The following is a 20,724-nucleotide window of genomic DNA, read 5'->3' on the forward strand; positions in this document are numbered from 1 at the left end:
CTGAGCTATCGGTCAGCAGTCTTGTTGGCACAAGAGTTCAACCCATTGCACCACCTGGTTGCTGAAAAATCGTCCTTTCGCAAAACTACAAAAGGTACAGAAGTCAATTGCAGGTTTCAACCCTAAGCCATAGCACTGTCCAAGCTTAACTACTATTATAACTACTAATATTACTCAGAAGCTAGAATAGGCTTAGTATGGAGCCGTGGTGGCGCAATGGGTTAAACCCTTGTGCTGCTGAACTGCTGACCTGAAGGTTGGCAGTTCGAATCCACAAGACGGTGTGAACTCCTGTCTGTCAGTTCCAGTTCCTGCCAACCTAGCAGTTCGGAAACATGCAAATGTGAGTAGATAAATAGACACCACTTCGGTGGGAAAAGGCAAAGAGACACTCCAAGCAATCTTGCTGGCCAGACAACCAGAGGTGACAACGCAGGCTCCTCGGCTTGAAAATGGAGAAAAGCACCTCTCCAAAGCCAGAGATAAGCACTGCCTCCAGAAGCCGGAAATGAAAGGAGAAGCCTCTGCCTTTGTATTGTCAAAGTCTTTCGACCTCACTACCTCAGAGGATGCTTGCCATAGATGCAGGTGAAACGTCAGGAGAGAATGCCTCTAGAACATGGCCATATAGCCAGAAAAAAAACCTACAACCCAGCCTCTGCCTTTGTTTGTGTGTCTCATTGTATATTATTGTAAGGGCATTGAATGTTTGTCTATGTATGTAAATGTTGTAATCTCCTCTGAGTCCCCTAGGAGAGAAGGGTGAAATATAAATAAAGTGTATCATCATTGTCATTACTACTACTACTACTACTACTACTATTGCTGGAATACCAATTAAGAGCGATATACTGCCCCACTTTTAACATGACTTCATTGCCAACCTTGTTCATGTCTGGATACAACGTCTAGTGTGAGACCTTCTCCTTGAAGCCTTACATGGCATTTGATCTCTATATTTAAAACAAGCCATCCCCTGCCACACGTTGCTGTGGCCCAGTCTTTGTATATGTGTTTCTTGTGTGTATATGTGTGTGTGTGTGTGTGTGTGTGTGTGTATATATATATATATATATATATATATATCTGTGTATATGTGTATATATGTGTGTTTGTGTTTATATGTGGTTTTGCACGTGTTGTAATGTATTTTTTATTTGTTTGCTTTTTAAGTCTCTTCTGCTGTGTTTTTTAGTGTTTTTATGAGTGATGGTCACTTGTTGGCCTGATAGATATATTGTGTCCAAATTTGGTGTCAATTCGTCCAGTGGTTTTTGAGTTATGTTAATCCCACAAACGAACATTACATTTTTATTTATATAGAAGGCTGTCTTTCCTTGACTGGCGAACTTGTTCACCAACTAGGATTGTTGTCAAAGGTCCTTCTGGAGTGACTTGCACTGTCAGAAGCAAATAGATAGCAACTGTTGGGTTGCTGTGAGTTTTCAGGTGTCTGCGTCCTACCCCACTGGAGAAATTACACTGTTTAGCTGGTATTGCACCACCTGACATCCGCCACAAAGTAGCAGCCAAGAGTGAAAGAACCAAGGCAGAGACATCTCCAGCTCGTCCCCTGTTTGGGTATCAGCCAGCACATCAACGACTTAAATCAAGAAATAGTTTTCTAAGATCTACAGAGACTCTTGGTGGAACACCTCAGCAAGCAAGAGTCCAAAAATGGCAGGCTCAAACCCAGAACCTCAACCAATGGCTGATACCAAATGAGAGACTCCCCCCTGGGCAACTTGGAAGGCGCTGAACAGACTGTGCTCTGGCACCACGAGATGCAGAGCCAACCTTAAGAAATGGGGCTACAAAGTGGAATCCACGACATGTGAGTGTGGAGAAGAGCAAACTATAGACTACCTGCTCCAATGCAACCTGAGCCCTGCCACATGCATTGTGGAAGACCTTCTTATAGTAACACCAGAGGCACTCCAAGTGGCCAGTTACTGGTCAAAGGACATTTAATCAACCACCAAGCTTGCAAAGTTTGTGTTTTGTTTGTTTGTTTAAAAAAATGAAATACAACTGTTTGGTTCGCTCCTGACATGATAAATATAAATGTGAATGCATCCCCCTAAAGCTGTGTGTCTGGAGTCTATTTTCATGGGTTCAGATGAACTAGTTACAGTTGTTTTCTAAACACATTGTTCAACCTGCAAAGGGGGTGTCTGTAGAGAAAAAACCTAACTTGCATTGGCTCTACCAATGCCACCTCTCCTCTTCTGACCACCTTTCTTTCTAAACTAGAGAAGACACAACCAGCACCACAAGGCATTGCTCAAGGCCACCAGAACTGAAAATTAACTCCTTCAACTCCAAGGTGTGAATCCCAAGGCCAGGCAGGTATTTGAACACAATGACTTTTCCAGAGTTTGAGAAAGTTACATTTAATCATCACAATGCCCAGAATCCTCAGTCATGTGGTTGAGAGATTTTGGTACTCGGGCCCTAAGAAAGAAGTTTCCCAAGCTCCAACTCTTTAATCTCTGAACTGAGTGCTATATTTACATGTGCAACGACAAAGCAACTCATTTGTAAAATGGAGAGCTATATTAACTCATGGGACAAAATATTTTGAAAGTAGTGGGAACTGGATGGGGCAAACAGGGCACCAAGGAACGTGATGGGGTTTACCCTCCATTTGGCAATGCAGCTGCTTATTCATTCAGGATAATAAAAGCAGAGCATTAAAATCTCGCAGAGTGGGGCTTCCTGTGGCGTCTTATAATAGAGTTTTCAAAGATTCCGATAACCATCTGTCATTTTAATGAATGAGCATTGGCTGTCCAATTGACCTGAAGTGTAAATACATAATTATACCCTTTTTACAAAAGCTTATTAAAGTTATTTTTAATAAGGATGCACGGAAAACAACAAACAGCCCCACAACTGTGCAAGGAGCAACAGCGACTCCTCAAACTTAAAAGAGAAACTTTCTGGGTTTCAATCTTTGTCCAAGGCCTAGGTTCCATTCAAGATTGAGTTTGTGAGACATTGTGGGGAATTCAGATAGTCTCTCCCCTCCTGATACTAAGTCAGAGTCTTGCTGCGACAATGGCACCAGGAAACAATGAGAAAAGCCACCAAGCAGAGAGAGTATAACAATCTCTGCAAGCCTATACAGCAGTGTTTCTGAACCTTCCTAATGCGGCGATCCCTTAATACAGTTCCTCATGTTGTGGTGACCCCCAACCATAAAATTATTTCTGTTGCATAACTGTAATTTTGCTTTTGTTATGAATCATAATGAAAATATCTGATATGCAGGATGTACTTTCATTTGTGCCAAATTTGGCACAAATACTCAATACCCCCAAATTGTAATCCTGGTCGATTTTGGGGAAAATAGATCTTGACATTTGGGAGTTGTAGGTAAAGGTAAAGGTAAAGGTAGTCCCCTGACATTAAGTCCAGTCATGTCTGACTCTGGGGTGTGGTGCTCATCTCCATTTCTAAGCCGAAGAGCCAGCGTTGTCCGTAGACACCTCCAAGGTCATGTGGCCGGCATGACTGCATGGAGCGCCGTTACCTTCCCGCCGGAGCGGTACCTATTCATTTACTCACATTTGCATGTTTTCAAACTGCTAGGTTGGCAGAAGCTAGGGCTGACAGCGGTAGCTCACGCCACTCTCCGGAATCGAACCTGCGACCTTTCGATCAACAAGCTCAGCAGCTCAGTGCTTTAACCCACTGCGCCACCGGGGGCTCCCGTTGGGAGTTGTAGTTGGTGGGATATATAGTTCACCTACAATCAAAGAGCATTATGAACTCCACCAATGACGGAATAGAACCAAACTTGGCACACAGAACTCCCATGACTGACAGTAAATACTGGAAGAGTTTGGTGAGCATTGACCTTGAGTTTGGGAGTTTCTGGGATTTATAGTTCACTAACACAAAAGAAAATGGATTCCCAAAATCGCAAAAAACACAAATCTACTACAAGCCATAGTGCATAAATCACAGAGGTAAATGTTTTTTTGCAGCTGGTATAATACAATATTAAACGTATATCCAACTTATATAAAAGAGCATTGAGCGATATACAAGGAACAAAAAACTGTTGTTTATACAGTGATTTTTACACCAGTCACAAAAGTAGAGTATTACTTGTTGTAAAGCAGACTTCTCCTAAGGGCATAAGATCCCTTACTTTCTGTAAAGATACTCTTGAGTGGAGCTTCCAGCCCCTTGTAAGAGAAAATCTATGTAGAGGATTTCCAGACCAGTTTCGACTGACTTAAGTCTTCCTCAGGTGGAAAAATATGAAGAGTACAATGAAGTGGACATCAAGTTCTCCAAAATGTCAAATCTTCCTCGGGTGGATAAGTATGAAAATACAATGAAGAAGTGGATAACAGATTCTCCTAAACAATGCACTGCAATTGTTTGATTCCATAGCAAGCAGGTAGGAATTAATATATTACATCAGGTTCTCCTAAACAGTGCTCTGCAATTGTTTGATTCCATAGCAAGCGAGTAGGAACTTCATATTTTGGAGAACTTGATGTTTGGAAATCCTCTATGTGGATATCCTCTTACAAGGGACTGGAAGCGCCACTCAATAATATCTTTACAGAAAGTAAGGGATCTTATGCCCTTAGGAGAAGTCTGCTTTACAAGTAATACTCTACTTTTGTGACTGGTGTAAAAATCACTGTATAAACAAGTTTTTTGTTCCTTGTATATCACTCAATGCTGTATTATATAAGTTTGATATGCATTTAATATTGTATTATATCAGATGCAAAAAAACATTTACCTCTGTGATTTATTTATAGTTCATTACAATCAAAGAGCATTCTGAAACCCACCCATGATAGAATTGGACCAAACTTCCCACACTGAACCCCTATGACTAACAGAAAATACTGTGTTTTCTGATGGTTTTCGGCAACCCCTCTGACACCCCCTCGCAACCTCCCCCCAGAGGTTCCGACCCCCAGGTTGAGAAACGCTGCTATACAGGGTGTCAATGAACACCTGCTGAAAGATCTGAAACATGGAAACCATCCTCCACATCAGTTTGTCACAATGGACATGTCGCCTCATTCAAGTTCAGTTGCGGCAAAAACCTTGCTCCAAGCCTTTGGTCCATGCTCTGAAGCAGGCTGTTAGGAGACTTGAGGAGAAAGGTGGGCAGCCATTGCTGGAGGAAACGATCGCATCCATCAGAAGTACGCTAACTCATCTGTCAACTGTGAAATAAATCAACTTCACAGACGATCAAACGGGGGTTGTAAATTTTCACTATTTTGTCCTCACCTGTTAGGATGAATGATTACGATAGCTTTCTCCCCACTGCAGAGAAAATGAATATTCCTCTGCAGTGTTGTCCCAAAGTGTAGTGGAAAAATTATTATTATTATGAACATAATCATCATTATTATATGCCACTTTTTCCTCTCTGAAAAGGCTCAAAGCAGCAAAATATTCTGCTCAGAATGGGTTTTTGCATGCACACAAAAATCTGTTTTCTGTGCAGCAAAGAAACATTTCCTGCACTGGAAAGAGTTTTCTGCACAGAATTTTCAGGTGTGTGTCCCTGCAAAAAAAAAATCCTGCATGTTTTTCTTTGAAGTCACACATTTAGAGTAGAAATTTGGCTTGTAAATGTTCGCTTTACAAGCAAAGACAATCCTATACTATTACATTGTCTCGGAAACTATTTACTCTTTTTTTTTTTAAATCCATAACAAAAAAACTCCCAGATTCTTGTGAAAAAGAGATTTTCCCATCAAAATGTCTCAGCCCTTCTTCCTCCAAAACGAACATTGCTAATCTGAACAGTAAATACCACTAGTCATGTGCATTTGAGCCAAAAGGCATACCATTTTTGGGTCTGTTTCCATCTAATTCTTCATTTTGTTTACCAGGAAGTTACCCGGAAGGGGAGGGGTGTTTTACCCAGAAGGGGAGGGGTGTTCGGCCAAATGAAACTTTAAAGGCTCAATCCTCAGCCATTTTAAGATCTATCTGCATGAAACCTACCTCACTTGTACACCCCATTTACAACTGCAGTACTGCTGACTTTTTAGAATTATTTTAAGTTTTAGACGTAACATTTTTTTAAAAAATAAGACAAACCACAAGAGAAGGTTCCAGGAATTGTAGTTGCCTGTTGTGTCCATTCTCAGCCTATCAAAACATGGACACCACCAGGATTTTTATTGGCTTTTTTTTTTTTTTTGGTCGTGTCAGGAGTGACTTGAGAAACTGCAAGTCACTTCTGGTGTGAGAGAATTAGTTGTCTGCAAGGACGTTGCCCAGGGGATGCCCAGATGATTTGATGTTTTTATCATTCTTGTGGGAGGCTTCCCTCATGTCCCCACATGAGGAGCTGGAGTTCATAGAGGGAGCTCATCCGCCTCTCCCCGGATTCGATCCTGCAACCTGTCGGTCTTCAGTCCTGGCAGCACAGGGGTTTAACCCACTGCACTACCGGGGGCTCCTTTTATTGGCTGAGAAACAGAGAAAAAAACTTCAACTCCCATCATTCTCCGAGAGGAACTTTCAATGGCCACCCTATGCTAGTGCCACTGGGAAAGCAAGTTTTAAAGGCCCTCTCTGGAGGAGGAGGGAATTTTAGAAGACAAAATGGAGGAGGCTTCTCCTGCAGGGAGAGAAAAACATGCCACAGATCCCCCTGCCTCAGGTATTCGGTAGACTTAACTATTTCCGAAAATATTGTTTCTCTGAATTCGTTCCACTGGTCTTTTTGTGTCTCTCTTTTGCTTTCTGTTTTTGAAAATTACACAAAAATGGTCCTCCAAAAACTACAAATCTTTCCGTTAACAACAATCCAGGCCCAACTCTACATGCCACATACTTCTAGAAAATTATGCGCAAAATAAATAAATACGAGGGGTATTTTTTAAGTAAGGTCCGTTTGAACATAAGTACACAATGAAAGTTTATTTCAAAAAAGTAAATTTATTTTCAGAAAGTACATACTTCACTCTATTTTTTGACATAATTGCCAAGTTTGTTCAAACACTTATCATACCTCTGAACCAATTTTAAAATACCCTCTTCACGAATCCTCGCTTCAACTGAAGCCACCAAATCGTCTGTAATCAAAGAAGGGCGACCGGAGCGTCCTCATCATGGACGTTGTCACGGCCATCTTTGAATTGTCGTACCCACTTACGCACTTTGCTTTCACTCATAACAGTATCACGTACACTTCACAAATCTGTTGATGAATTTCTGCAGCAGGCAGGTTCCTTGCTGACAAAAACCATATCACTGAGTGAACCTCACATGCGGCAGATGAGTTCATAGTCTTAAACATTTTTAAAGCACAGAACAGAACCGTACAGATTAGCTACAGAGCGGAAACTGAGCACAGTTGTTCCCGAGGCATGCCGGTACACGACGCACGCGCTCGTTGCGGTATGCGCATGAACTACTAGTGTCTACAACAAAAAGGACCTTACTTAAAAAATACCCCTCGTAACTACAAATCAAAGCTTTATTGTTTTAACAACTAAGGTTCCATTTCCTTTAATCGATCTGATGTAAACATCTATATAATTCGCATTATTGATGTTGTATTTTTGTTTCCACAAAATGCTTGGGTTTGGACTCAAATGAATCAATGAATCAATGCTAGCAAGTAGTTACTGGCCTTACATCCTTGAATGTGGATCTGTGTACTGGAATCTCCCTTTCATACCTGTGTAAACTAGCAAAATCCACCAGCTGGAATCAAGCACATAGTAGAGTAATAGAAACTTTCCTACTAAACGGTGAGAATTCTTTGAGGTGACCAGCTCAAGGAGTATCAAAGCAGTTCAAATGGAAAAGGAGAGTCAGAAGATATTTTAGCCACTTTGTTTCTTGCTCCACAAAGAACAAAGTCAAAGCAACAGGTACTCACATGTGTCCTTCATGCATGTCATGGCTGAGGAGCAGAGTTCAATGAGGCAAATGGGGGGCTGACCTAACGTCATTGGTGGGATGGTCAAAATGGATATCTGGAACAAAGACAGAACAGATTGCCTGGGGAAACTTAGTGTTGGAGCAAAACTAACAATAATTTAATCTGTTTTAAATGAGGCAAAAGCATGGCCCACTTGCCCTGGATCCAGCACACACATTTTAGTTATTCTTAAAAGCTAAATTCATTCATCAAGTGTTAATTGTCTTTCCTATTTATTTGTCTGAATTCTCAGTATTTGAATATTCCTGTTACAAACAGAATTTGTTCAAGGGCCGGGCTTTAGCACAGCTGGTTAATCACCAGCACAAATACATCTTACCAATCAAAACATTGGCAGTTTGAAGCCCAGGTCAGGGTGAGCACCCAATCTTCAGCCCAGCTTACTATCCACCTAAGCAGTTCGAAAACAGCTGTGAGCTGTGAATAGAGAAGTTAGGCGCCACTTAAGTGGGGAGGTATTTTACTGTACCATAAAAGAAATATTGGAAAATGCTGGTGATCAGAGTAAGAAGGAAGTTTTTGATCAATGCTCTTCATCATAGAGGATGGAGCAACAGCACTCCCTTGCAGTCGGAATCAAACACAACCTCCAGGACACTGAAGTTCGAAAAATGCCAACATAATACCTCTATCTGTTGTCTGTCCTATTAGTTGAATGGCACTGAATGTTTGATGTGTATGTGTTCTGTGATCCACCCTGAGTCCCCTTCGAGGAAAGAAGGGCAGAATATAAATGCTGTAAATAAATGAATAATAAATAAAGTGAATTATGAATCCGTATTGAATAGAGGTTCTTACTTGTTGATCTGAGCCTGACTTCAGTACCGATCGGTCAGTAATGAGAATTGCGCGGGAGAGTTGCCTGTAAGTGAATAAAGTACATATGAGCCAAACAAAAGAAGGAGGAAATCAAATGGATCCAGACTTTTTTCAACTAACAACACTATTTACCATAAGGTGAAACTAATATTTCACTCTTATTAACCTAGATACCGCTAGTAGTTGATTTGCATACGGCAGCTTCATTAAGAAATTAACTATGACTTGAGTTACTTGTATACAATATCTGACAAAGGAATATATTTAAGTCTGTACAGAACGCATAACACTTACTTTACCGATAATAAAAAGACTCTAAAAACAGATTATTTGACAGATTAGTAAACACAAATTTGAGGCAGGCTAGATGAAGCCTTCCGGGACCTGGAGTATTATCTTACAGCTTAGATATAACTTCAGTATGTCAGTATTTTCACTGTTTCCTTAAAATAGGTTTTTAAATGCAGTCATGTTTGCTTCCTACGTATCATGTCCCCAGTGGCGCAGTGAGTTAAACCCTTGTGCCGGCAGGACTGCTGACCGTAAGGACGGCAGTTTAAATCTGGGGAGCGGGGTGAACTCCTGTCTGTCAGCTCTAGCTTCCCATGCGGATACATATCCTCGCTGCCCGGTCCCTTTGAGCTCCTCTTGCACAAATTCACTTTTTACTCCTATCTCATCCAGGGTTTTATCATTTTGTCTCGTGCATTGTGTTCTACTTTTATTATGTTATTTTGCACTGTTTATCTTATTTTGTTAATTTATGTATTATTTTGTGATGTTATTGTTGTTGTTTTTATATTTTATTTTGCTGTGTTGTATCTTCGGGCTTGGCCTCATGTTAGCTGCCCCGAGTCCCCTTTGGGGAGATGGTGGCGGGGTATATATAAAGTTTATTATTATAATAATATTACATGAGAGAAGCCTCCTGCAAGCACGTTTCCGTCCCCGCTGAAACATCCTTGCAGACGGCCAATTATCTCAAACCAGAAGCAACTTGCAGTTTCTCAAGTCACTCCTGACACGAAGAAAAAAAAACCTTGAAAAGCATAATTCTCAAAATAATGTGCGAATTTACCCAAAGTTCAAGCGACAACCTAGTTTTCAATGAGCCGAGGCCCTGAATTGAAAGTAAAGGGAAAGAGGATGGATAGCTCCTCTAATTGCTTTGTTTGAGTTATATTGCCTTCTGAAGCATCCAGTCCTGGCCATTCAAAGAAAGACAGAGAGGAGACTGGGCCAAACAGACCATTGGCTTGACCCTCAGCAGCACTATGGCGGCTTTCTAATGTTCTTAAGCTGCTATTAACAAGCTAATAATTGCCTCGGCAGAGGTTAATGGGCCTAAATGAGGCACAGTCGGGGAGCAGGGCTGAGGTGGGAGTGTGGGATGATCCATGCATCAAGACACATCCGAGAGAGTCTCCTGGGCTCCTTGTCCTGTACCGAAGCAAGGACACAAAAGCCACAAAGAGCACTGATGTGATATAAAAAGACAATGATACACAAGGGAGGGTGCTGACAGATATAGGATCTTGATTGGAAAAACAACAGATGACTATTCCCTGGCTACTTTCCTTACAAAATACGGGTATTTTTTTATCTTTCTTCCAGGTGAGAGAAAATTGGGTTTTCGACTGCAAGGAGCAAACCAGATGATATGTGGGAGATTGGATTTCCTGATGTCTTTTTCACAGCTGAAAAACAACTGCCAAAAAAGGTGGGGGAGTAAGAGTATTTAACCTTTTGACTACTCCGTTTTGCCAGCTGAAATGGCAGGAATAGTCTTACTAAGAGGGGAGAAAGAATGTTTACCTTCTACCTTTATTGCATCCCTATTCAAAGCAAGCCCAGAACACACTATGCCAGGAAAATGGCATGTGGGAAAGGCAGGGTTCAAATGCCTATGTCATCGGTTGGGAGCTCCCCAGCACCAACTGCTTCTCTGGTCCAGAGTGAAGAGAGAGGGGGGCAGAAGACAGTTCCATCTTGTCTCCTGTGCTTTACTAATAATGTAATATAATATAATGTAATATATTGTTTATACATATCTATATAAATAAAAATGTAATGTTCGTTTGTGGTATTCGCATAACTCAAAAACCAGTGGACGTATTGACACCAAATTTGGACACATGACACCTCTCAGGCCAATGAGTGACCATCGCTCATAAAAACACTGAAAAACATAGCAGAAGGGACTTAAAAAGTAAAAAAAAAACCACCCCTAAAATTATAACCCATGTGCAAAACCATATATATACACACACACACACAAATACACATAGATGCATATATACACACACAAAACACATACATAGAAAGGGGGAAGGAAGGAGACAAGGAGGGAAAGGAGGAGGGAAGGAGAGAAGGAAGGAAAGAAAGAAGGGTAAAGAAGGAAAGAGGGAAGGAGAGAAGGAAGGAAAGAAAGAGGGGTAGAGAAGGAAGGAAGGAGAGAAGGTGGGAGAGGAGGGAGAGAAAGAGGGAAAGGAGGGAAGGAAAGAAAGAAGGAAAGAGAGAAGGGAGGAGAGAAGGAGGGAGAGAAAGAGAGAAAGAAGGAGGGAAGGAGAGAAAGAAGGAAAGAAAGAAGGGTAAAGAAGGAAAGAGGGAAGGAGAGAAAGAAAAAAAAGAGGGGTAGAGAAGGAAGGAAGGAGAGAAGGTGGGAGAGGAGGGAGAGAAAGAGGGAAAGAAGGAGGGAAGGAGAGAAAGAAGGAAGGAAAGAAGGAGAGGAGGAGGGAGAGAAAGAGGGAAAGGAGGGAAGAAGACAAAGAAGGAAAGAAAAAAGGGTGGAGAAGGAAGGAAGAGAAGATGAGAGAGGAGGGAGAGAAAGAGGAAAAGAAGGAGACAAAAAGAAAGAAAGAAAGGTAGAGAAGGAAGGAGAGAAGGAAATAAAAAGTGAAAGAGGGAAGGAAGGAAAGAGACAAGGAAGGATGGAACCAAAGAGCAAAGGAAGCGAGAATAGAAACAGGTAGAGAAGGAAAAAAGGAGAAGAGAAAGAAAAAGAGGGAAGGAAGAAAAGAGGGAGGGAAGGAAGGAGTGAAAGTAAGAAGGAGGAGAAAGAAGGAGGGAAGGTTTGCCGCAGCAACGCGTGGCGGGTACAGCTAGTAATATTTATAATATTATAATGTAATACAATATACTACTACTAATAATAATACAATATTATAATTATATATTTTACATGTAATATTATTAATATTACAATATGGCATAGTACAATATAGTAATATATAATACTGATATTGTACTATGCTAATAAAATATTATAATATGACTGTGTGCGACTTTTAAAGCTGGGAGGAGCACAGCACATAACATTAGAACTAGCTAGAACAGTCCTTCTCAACCTTCTTTCTGCCACGACCCCTTAATCCAGTTCATGTTGTGGTGACAACTCAACCATAACATTATTTTCGTTGCTACATCATAACTGTAATTTTGCTACTGTTATGAATTGTAATGTAAATATCTGATATGCAGGATGTGTTTTCATTCAATGGACCAAATTTGGCACAAATACACAGTATGCCCAAATTTGAATACTGCTGGGGTCGCGGGGGATTTATTTTGTAATTTGGGAATTGTAGTTGCTGGGATTTATAGTCCACCTACAATCAAAGAGCATTTTGAATTCCACCAATGATGGAATTGAACCAAACTTGGCACACAGAACTCCCATGACCAACAGAAAATACTGGAAGGGTTTGGTGGGCATTGAACTTGAGTTTTGGAGTTGTAGTTCACCAACATCCAGGGAGAACTGTGGACACAAACAATGATGGATCTGGACCAAACTTGGCACAAATACTCAATATGCCCCAATGTGAACACTGGTGGAGTTTGGGGGGAAATAAATCTTGATATTTTAGAGTTGTAGTTGCTGGGATTTATAGTTCACCTACACTCAAAGATTATTCTGAACCCTACCAATGATACAAATGGGTCAAACTTCCCACACAGAACACCCATGACCACAGTAAATGCTGTGTTTTCTAGTGGTCTTTGTCGACCCCTCTGACACCGCCTTCAGGGATCCCGACCCCCAGGTTGAGCAATGCTGAGTTAGAAGAATGGACAAACCAGTGTGCTAATTTCATCACAATCCAATTGGTTCAACATGGGAACTACTGGAGCAGGATGGGGAAGTGCAATCTTTATGGCAGACAGGAGATCACAACCACAATGTCTTTATTCGGCTGCAATCCTAGATGAACTCTGTTAGTTTTAATAAACAATATTGGTTTATTATCATTATCACCACCAGCAGCATTTTGAGTGGGCATATACAAGAGGTGCTATCCGTTATTTTCCCCTCCTTCTTTGCTACCTACCTGTAAGACACATGTGTGCATATCTTCTCTGAAAAGTAACTGTCTTCCACCACAAAGTAGTTGGCACTTATTCTTTGACCAAAATGATCTATGATAGCTTTACACCTTTAAAAAGGAAGACAAGAAAGGAAAAACAAGGCACAATTAGTAAAAAGGCTGCATTATTAGTAGTCATAGAAACATAGAGTTGGAAGAGACCTCATAGGCCATCCAGTCCAACCCCCTGCCAAGAGGCAGGAAAAACACAAAGAACCCCCGACAGATGGCCATCCAGCCTCTGGTTAAAGGTCTCCAAAGAAGAGCCTCCACCACACTCCAAGGCAGAGAGTTCCACTGCTGAACAGCTCTCACAGTCAGGAAGTTCTTCCTCATCTTCAGGTGAAATCTCCATTCCTGTAGTGTGAAGCCATTGTTCCACGTCTTAGTCTCCAGGGCAGCAGAAAACAAGCTTGTTTCCTCCTCCCTATGGCTTCCCCTCACGTCTTGATCCATGGCTCTCATCATGTCTCCTCTCAGACTCCTCTTCTGCAGGCTATATGTGCCCAGCTCTTTAAGACGCTCCTCATAGGGCTTGTTCTCCAGACCCTTGTTCCTTTGAGTCACCCTCTGGTCACATCCCAACATGTTAACATTTCCCTTCAATTGTGGTGCCCAGAACTGGACACAGTGTGATTCCAGGTGTGTTCTGACCAAGGCAGAATAGAGGGGTAACATGACTTCCCTGGATCTAGGCACTAGACTCCTTTTTATGCAGCCAAAATCCTATTGACTTTTTTGCTGCTGCATGACATTGTTAGCTCATGTGTAACTTGTTGCCCACGAGCCAGGCATCCTCCATCCTGTATATTTGCATTTCAATTTTTCTGCCTAACTGGAGTATCTTCCATTTGTCCCTGTTGAACTTCATTTTGTTAGTATTTGGCCCATCTCTCTAATCTGTTAAGACTGTTTTGAATTCTGCTCATATTTATGAAGAGGAGAGTCTCTAAGAGGGAGAAAGCAAGAGGGAGGCTCTATGGACAGCAATCCAGACACCTTCCTAGGGCACCCCACCTGTAAGACCATCCTCCATGAACCCTTCCCAGTTCCAAAAAGCTGCATGAGCATTGTTGCTCCATTGCAAGTCTACCTGCATGCCATCCTAAGCTGCTTTCGTACTTCCTCCATCATCTCAGGTAAGATTAATATCAAATGGGGGGCCTCCCCTCCAGTGACCCAACATCTGGTGCTGTCTGGCACTCAGGTTCGATCTTTTAGCTGCCAGATGATGGCATTTGTGATCTCTTATGCCTTTGAGGTTTTTGAAACATTATATTACAAATCTTCTGTTTTGGATGTACAGGTGTTGCTGGGTTTTGTATGCTTTTGCACCATTCTTCTTGTAAGCTCCAACAGGGAACTGTCTGGCAAAAGGATGGATACAAACACAGAAATGCAAAAGGTAACCACAAGAAGAAGGATTTCTAGGTAGGGCCATCTTCCAGGATACTCCATTTCCAATTTCCTAACTCCAAGTTTTCTGTTTTTCTCCCTAGTTAATTAACATTCGTGGTCACAGGATAATTTCAGTCCTTAGCACAGTTTTTTTTGCTTATGCTTAAGCAAATAAAACAATACAATTAGTATAAAAACATATAAATAATAACATGCGAGGATTTAAAAACCTATGGCTGGGCCAAATGTAATAGTTTAAAATTTAAAAAATAAACGCTGGGCATGAACAGAGGTAGTAGGATGTATCTGGTAAGAGGATTTTAAAAGAAATAAAGGGAGAGCAACCCAATGAGTAGGTAAAGTGCTTCTGAGGACATTTTGCTGGGAATTATTTCCTTATTCAGAGAAGGCACACTGGAACAGCCACGTTTTCAGGCTCCTCCTAAAGACTGACAATGTGGGGGCTTGCCTATCTACAGATGTCACATGCAACTCCTAGAATGATTCTATCAGTGTTGCCTCCGAAAAATCCTAGTAATCTCTTGGGAAGACAAGCAGACAAATGTCAAGTGTGCTGGAAGAAGCAAAGACAACCAGCACTGAAGCGATGGACCTCCGGCATCAACTCCGCTGGACCGGCCACATTGTCCGGATGCCCGACCACTGTCTCCAAAAGCAGTTGCTCTACTCCGAATTCAAGAATGGAAAACAGAATGTTGGTGGGCAGGAAAAGAGATTTGGAGATAGGCTCAAAGCCAACCTTAAAAACTCTGGCATAGACATTGAGAACTGGGAAGCCCTGACCCTTGAGCATTCCAGCTGGAGGTCAGCTGTGACCAGAAGTGCTGTAGAACTTGAAGAGGCACGAATGGAGGGTGAAAGAGAGAAATGTGCCAAGAAAAGGTGTATCAAGCCAATCCCGAACGGGACCGCCTTCCACCTGGAAACCAATGCCCTCACTGCGGGAGAACACACAGATCAAGAATAGGGCTCCACAGTCACCTCCGGACCTACCGCCAGTACACCAATCTTGGAAGACAATCCTATTCAGATCATGAGGGATCGCCTAAATAAGTAAGTAAACTGAAAGAGTAGGGGAGACACGTACTAGCAATGCAAAAGTATTCTCTATTTACACCCACCAGTCTGGATTCATTTGAAAGTTGCTCCCATGCAAACGTCACGAACAAAACACATTGCTCCAGCTGGCACAGAGCGTCTCTAATTATAACCTTTCCTATTGTTTGTGAAACAATTTCTCCCCTCTCCCCGAACACTGGCGGAGGGGGAAAAGAAGGGTGATTAAATGTCACATTGAGCATTCCAAAGGAAACTCACATAGGCACGCACACAAAGCAGTCACACACTTTTAATACTGCTTTTCCTGACTTGTTATGGCTAACAAGCCAGACGTTTGTTCGGGTTTCGACCGAGAAGCGGAGGCAGAAAGAGAGAGAGTATGCGCATGTGTCTTTTAATATCGGTTTTGACTATTCCTTCCCCAAAAAGGATGATCAGCAAAAAGAATTCTTCCAAGTGCCACGTTCAAATAAGGAAAACACTTATGCAATGACATTATCAGGTCTCTGTCATCTGATATGTGTTAGGACAATGAATCACACAGAACCCTCCATTGACCTTCTTCAATGTGTCTAGATAAAAGGATGAAAATTAGAATCCATCTCCTTGCCAAGTGCCACCAGTTATAAATGTACTTTATAGGGCTCATTATCCAAACTAATGGACTAAGGGCGACATCCTTGAAATGGACTTACCAGCACTGACAAAGCCAGGATGCCATATTTCAGGAAAGATATGTAAATTACAGTGTTTGCTATATCTTCTTTTTATTATGGAAATATAAATTTACATTTGTCACATCTTTTCCGTCGGAGGCCCAGATTGTTTCACCGAAAAACCCACTTAAAACTGTACTCCAAGTAAAACGCGGGCAATTATTTTTAATGCAAGTCCTGCTCAAAATATACAGATGTAAATTAAAATACCTTTAAATCTTATCAAGTGACGCTGCCTAAGCAAGATCTGCATGGCATAAAGGAACAGTGAGGCGAAATTAAAAAATGCAAAGGAAGCGAACAGGGAGGGAAATTCAATTTTCATCCCCCTCAAGGCAAAAGTCATGACGAGATTCTCATTTGGGAAGAAAGCCGACAACAAATTGGATGGCTATCTGAAAGCACTAGGAAAAGAAAGCTTTTATTTGAACTAGAAGAGGTATGTATCTGTAATTTTTGCTTTTCTTGGGTTTTTCCCCATCAGCATTTTGCCCCCAAGGTATAAAAGAAGAAACACACACTTGTTAGAGGATATAAACATCATCTATAACAATTCAGGACTCTATAGCTTGGAAAGATAAATATGAGAAGGAGACATTTAACGTCTATAAACCGTCCTCCAACAACAATCTGCCTGACTCAACAGTTTCTTATGGTCATGCAAACTCCAATAGCGAAAGCTTACTTTGACTCAGACCATTGTCCCCTCTAGAATCATAGAGTTGGAAGAGACCTCATGGACCGTCCAGTCCAACCCCATTCTGCGAAGAAGCAGGAATATTGCATTCAAATCACCCCTGACAGATGGCCATCCAGCCCCTGTTTAAAAGCTTCCAAAGAAGGAGCCTCCACCACACTCTGGGGCAGAGAATTCCACTGCTGAGCGGCTCTCACAGTCAGGAAGTTCTTCCTCATGTTCAGATGGAATCTTCTTTCTTGTAGTTTGAAGCCATTGTGCCGTGTCCTAGTCTCCAGGGCAGCAGAAATCAAGCTTGCTCCCTCCTCCCTGTGGCTTCCTCTCACATATTTATACATGGCTATCATGTCTCCTCTCAGCCTTCTCTTCTTCAGGCTAAACATGCCCAGCTCCTTAAGCCGTTCCTCATAGGGCTTGTTCTCCAGACCCTTGATCATTTTAGTCGTACTCCTCTGGACACATTCCAGCTTGTTAATATCTCCCTTCAACTGTGGTGCCCAGAATTGAACATAATATTCCAGGTGTGGTCTAACCAAGGCAGAATAGAGGGGTAACATGACTTCCCTGGACCTAGACACTATACTCTTATTTATGCAGGCCAAAATCCCATTGGCTTTTTAAGCTGCCGCACCACATTGTTGGCTCATGTTTAACTTGTTGTCCACGAGGACCCCAAGATCTTTTTCACACGAACTGCTCTCGAGCCAGGCATCGTCCCCCATTCTGTATCTTTGCATTTCATTTTTTCTGCCTAAATGGAGTATCTTACATTTGTCCCTGTTGAACTTCATTTTGTTAGTTTTGGCCCATCATCTCTCTAATCTGTCAAGATTGTTTTGAATCCTGCTCTTGTCTTCTGGAGTATTAGGTCTCCCTCCCAATTTGGTGTCGTCTGCAAACTTGATGGTCATGCTTTCTAACCCTTCATCTAAGTCATTAATAAAGATGTTGAACCCACGTGATCTCTTTGATCATCCGAAGAGGTCCTGTTCTCGCTCCCGCACCCTTCGCAGGCGTGATTGGTGGGGACAAGGGAGAGCGCCTTCTCTATGGTGGCCCCCCGACTCTGGAACTCACTCCCCAAGGATATCAGACAAGCCCCCACATTGGTAGTCTTTAGGAGGAGCCTCAAAACGTGGCTGTTCCAGTGTGCCTTCCCTGAATAAAGGAAACAATGCACTGCTCTGACCAATTCCTCGCAAAATATCCTCAGAAGCACTTTAACTACCCGTTGGGTTGGTCTCCCTACATTATCTTTTAAAACCCTCATTCTTGGATACATCTTACCTCTGTTCACACCCAGTGTTTATTTTAAAATTTTAGTCTATTACATCTGGCCCGGACATAAGGTTTTAAACTTTGTGTGTTATTGCTTATATGTGAGTTATATTAATTGTACTGTTTTATTTGCTAGCTACTTTGTTGTTTACTGATGTGTTGTTGGGCTTGGCCTAGTGTAAGCTGCCCTGAGTCCCCTTGGGGAGATGGTGGCGGGCTATACATAAAGTTTTATTGTTGTTGTTGTCTTTATTACCGTGATTGTGTTTACTGGAATGTTTTTTTAAATGTCACTTTGATGATGTTGTTGTTGTTTGTTGTATATGTTTTGATTTTATTGCTGTATTATGCTGTCCAGGCTTGGCCCCACATAAACCGCTCCGAGTCCCCATCAGGGAGATGGTGGTGGGGTAGAAATAAAGTTTGTTGTTGTTGTTGTTGTTGTTGTTGTTATTATTATTATTATTATTTGAAACACAACAAGATGAGTCATAGCAGACACTCTGCTGGCTGTTGTATTGGATCACACGGATGCCTGACCACCATCTCCCAAAGCAGTTGCTCTACTCTGAACTTAAGAACGGAAAACGGAACGTTGGTGGACAGGAAAAGAGATTTGGAGATGGGCTCAAAGCCAACCTTAAAAACTCTGGCATAGACACTGAGAACTGGGAAGCCCTGGCCCTTGAGCGCTCCAGCTGGAGGTCAGCTGTGACCAGCAGTGCTGCAGAATTTGAGGAGGCACGAGTGGAGGGTGAAAGAGAGAAACGTGCCAGGAGGAAGGCGCGTCAAGCCAACTCCGACCAGGACCGCCTTCCACCTGGAAACCAATGCCCTCACTGCGGAAGAAGATGCAGAGCAAGAATAGGGCTCCACAGCCACATCCGGACCCACAAGGAAACCCATAACGGAAGACCATCTTACTCGTCCAACGAGGGATCGCCTAAGTAAGTAAGTATATTTTTAACATAAATAAAGTATTATTATTATTATTATTATTGAACAGGACCGGGCCCAGGACGGAACCCTTCAGCACTCCGCTCATCACCTTGAAGATTACTACAAATTTTAAAACCACATTCTATGTTTATTGAGTTTGAAATTTTGTCTCATGTATTTGAATATCTTTTAATATACCGTTCCAACTTTGCGAAGTTGTCCAGAGGCCTGCTACTGTTGTAAAAAGAATTCATCCTAGGGTAAGAGGGCAGCATAGTTTATGACAACAATCTACCTAAAAACTCATTAAAGCCCTTTCTCTTAGAGTGACATGCATTATCAGCAAAGATTAATCTGATGAGTCTTTAGGTGAGCTTCATTTTTAAAAATGCAATAACAGAGGGCTTTGTTGTCATCTGATGAAAATCAATTAGAGTAGGTAAGGCCACAAGGAAAACTAACATCACTCATCACCAAACCCCCGGCAACCGAAATGATTTGTCTTCCAAGCTTGGGTGATCAGGAGGCTGCGGTAATATCGCAAGGAAATTAATTTAGTTTCTATATTCTAAACCCACTTTCCTTGTTCTGGAGGACCTACACACAAATTACTTTTAATCAAGGTTGATGTGTTATTAATACCGAGGAAGATCTTTGAAGAACCATTTTTAAAAAATTGACTCCAGCATTTTTCATCTTGCAGGAGGTTTGTGTGTGTGTGTGTGTGTGTATGGATTTAAGGAGGAGAGAAGGTTACTTCATGCAGTCCTTACCTTCTGGTTTCTTTGTCCACAACGAGGCATTGGACGGAGTGGCGGAGGCAGTAAATGCCACCAAACACGGCACACATCCTAAAAGACATCAGAAGTTACATTTAGCGGATTCCTATCCTATTGTTTCAAACCTGTATTTGATAAAAACAAGGCAGCTGAGCTTCACTCCTTTATTTATTTAAAACATTTATATTCTGCCCTTCTCACCCCGAAGGGGACTCACAACATATATACGGCAAACATTCAATGCTGGGACATAAAACCATAAATATATGCAAACATTAAAATCACTTATATTCACATTAAAAGTTGCTTAAAACCATAAACCCAATTAAAGCTTTCCCCAGGAGAATCCCATAGTTTTATCTATATCGTCTTAGAATGTAGTGGCTCCTCGGCTGTGGAACGCCCTTCCTACGGACATTAGACTAGCACCATCTCTAATGGTATTCCGCAAAAAAGTGAAGACCTGGTTGTTTGAGCAGGCGTTAGAATAATTAGTGCAATGATTGGTTAATGAACACTGGAATGGAACAATGGATGACGAATCTGAAACATGTTTTTGATGATGAGACGACAGTGAATGGGTATTGTAGTAACTGTTTATTAATTGTGTAATGTGTTAGGTTGTTAACTGTTTTTATACTGTAGCACTGAATTTTTGCTGTTCGTATTTGTTGTGAACCGCTGTGAGTCGCCTTCGGGC

At 41.7% G+C, this 20,724-nt stretch overlaps 1 protein-coding gene across 1 annotated transcript in view; it reads right to left on the bottom strand.

Moving 5' to 3' along the window:
- The window catches only part of CHM (CHM Rab escort protein), a 92,169-nt gene that overhangs the window by 15,683 nt on the left and 55,762 nt on the right, over nucleotides 1-20,724 (bottom strand). Inside the window, exons 9-12 of the mRNA XM_060756276.2 lie at nucleotides 20,019-20,096; nucleotides 13,102-13,206; nucleotides 8,750-8,813; nucleotides 7,889-7,985 (exon numbers count right to left, since the gene is read on the bottom strand). Coding sequence (XP_060612259.2) covers nucleotides 7,889-7,985; nucleotides 8,750-8,813; nucleotides 13,102-13,206; nucleotides 20,019-20,096 — 344 coding nt within the window. The remainder of the gene's footprint in view (nucleotides 1-7,888; nucleotides 7,986-8,749; nucleotides 8,814-13,101; nucleotides 13,207-20,018; nucleotides 20,097-20,724) is intronic.

Source organism: Anolis sagrei, chromosome 10 (assembly GCF_037176765.1).
Source record: "Anolis sagrei isolate rAnoSag1 chromosome 10, rAnoSag1.mat, whole genome shotgun sequence".
Classification (NCBI taxonomy): Eukaryota; Metazoa; Chordata; class Lepidosauria; order Squamata; family Dactyloidae; genus Anolis; species Anolis sagrei.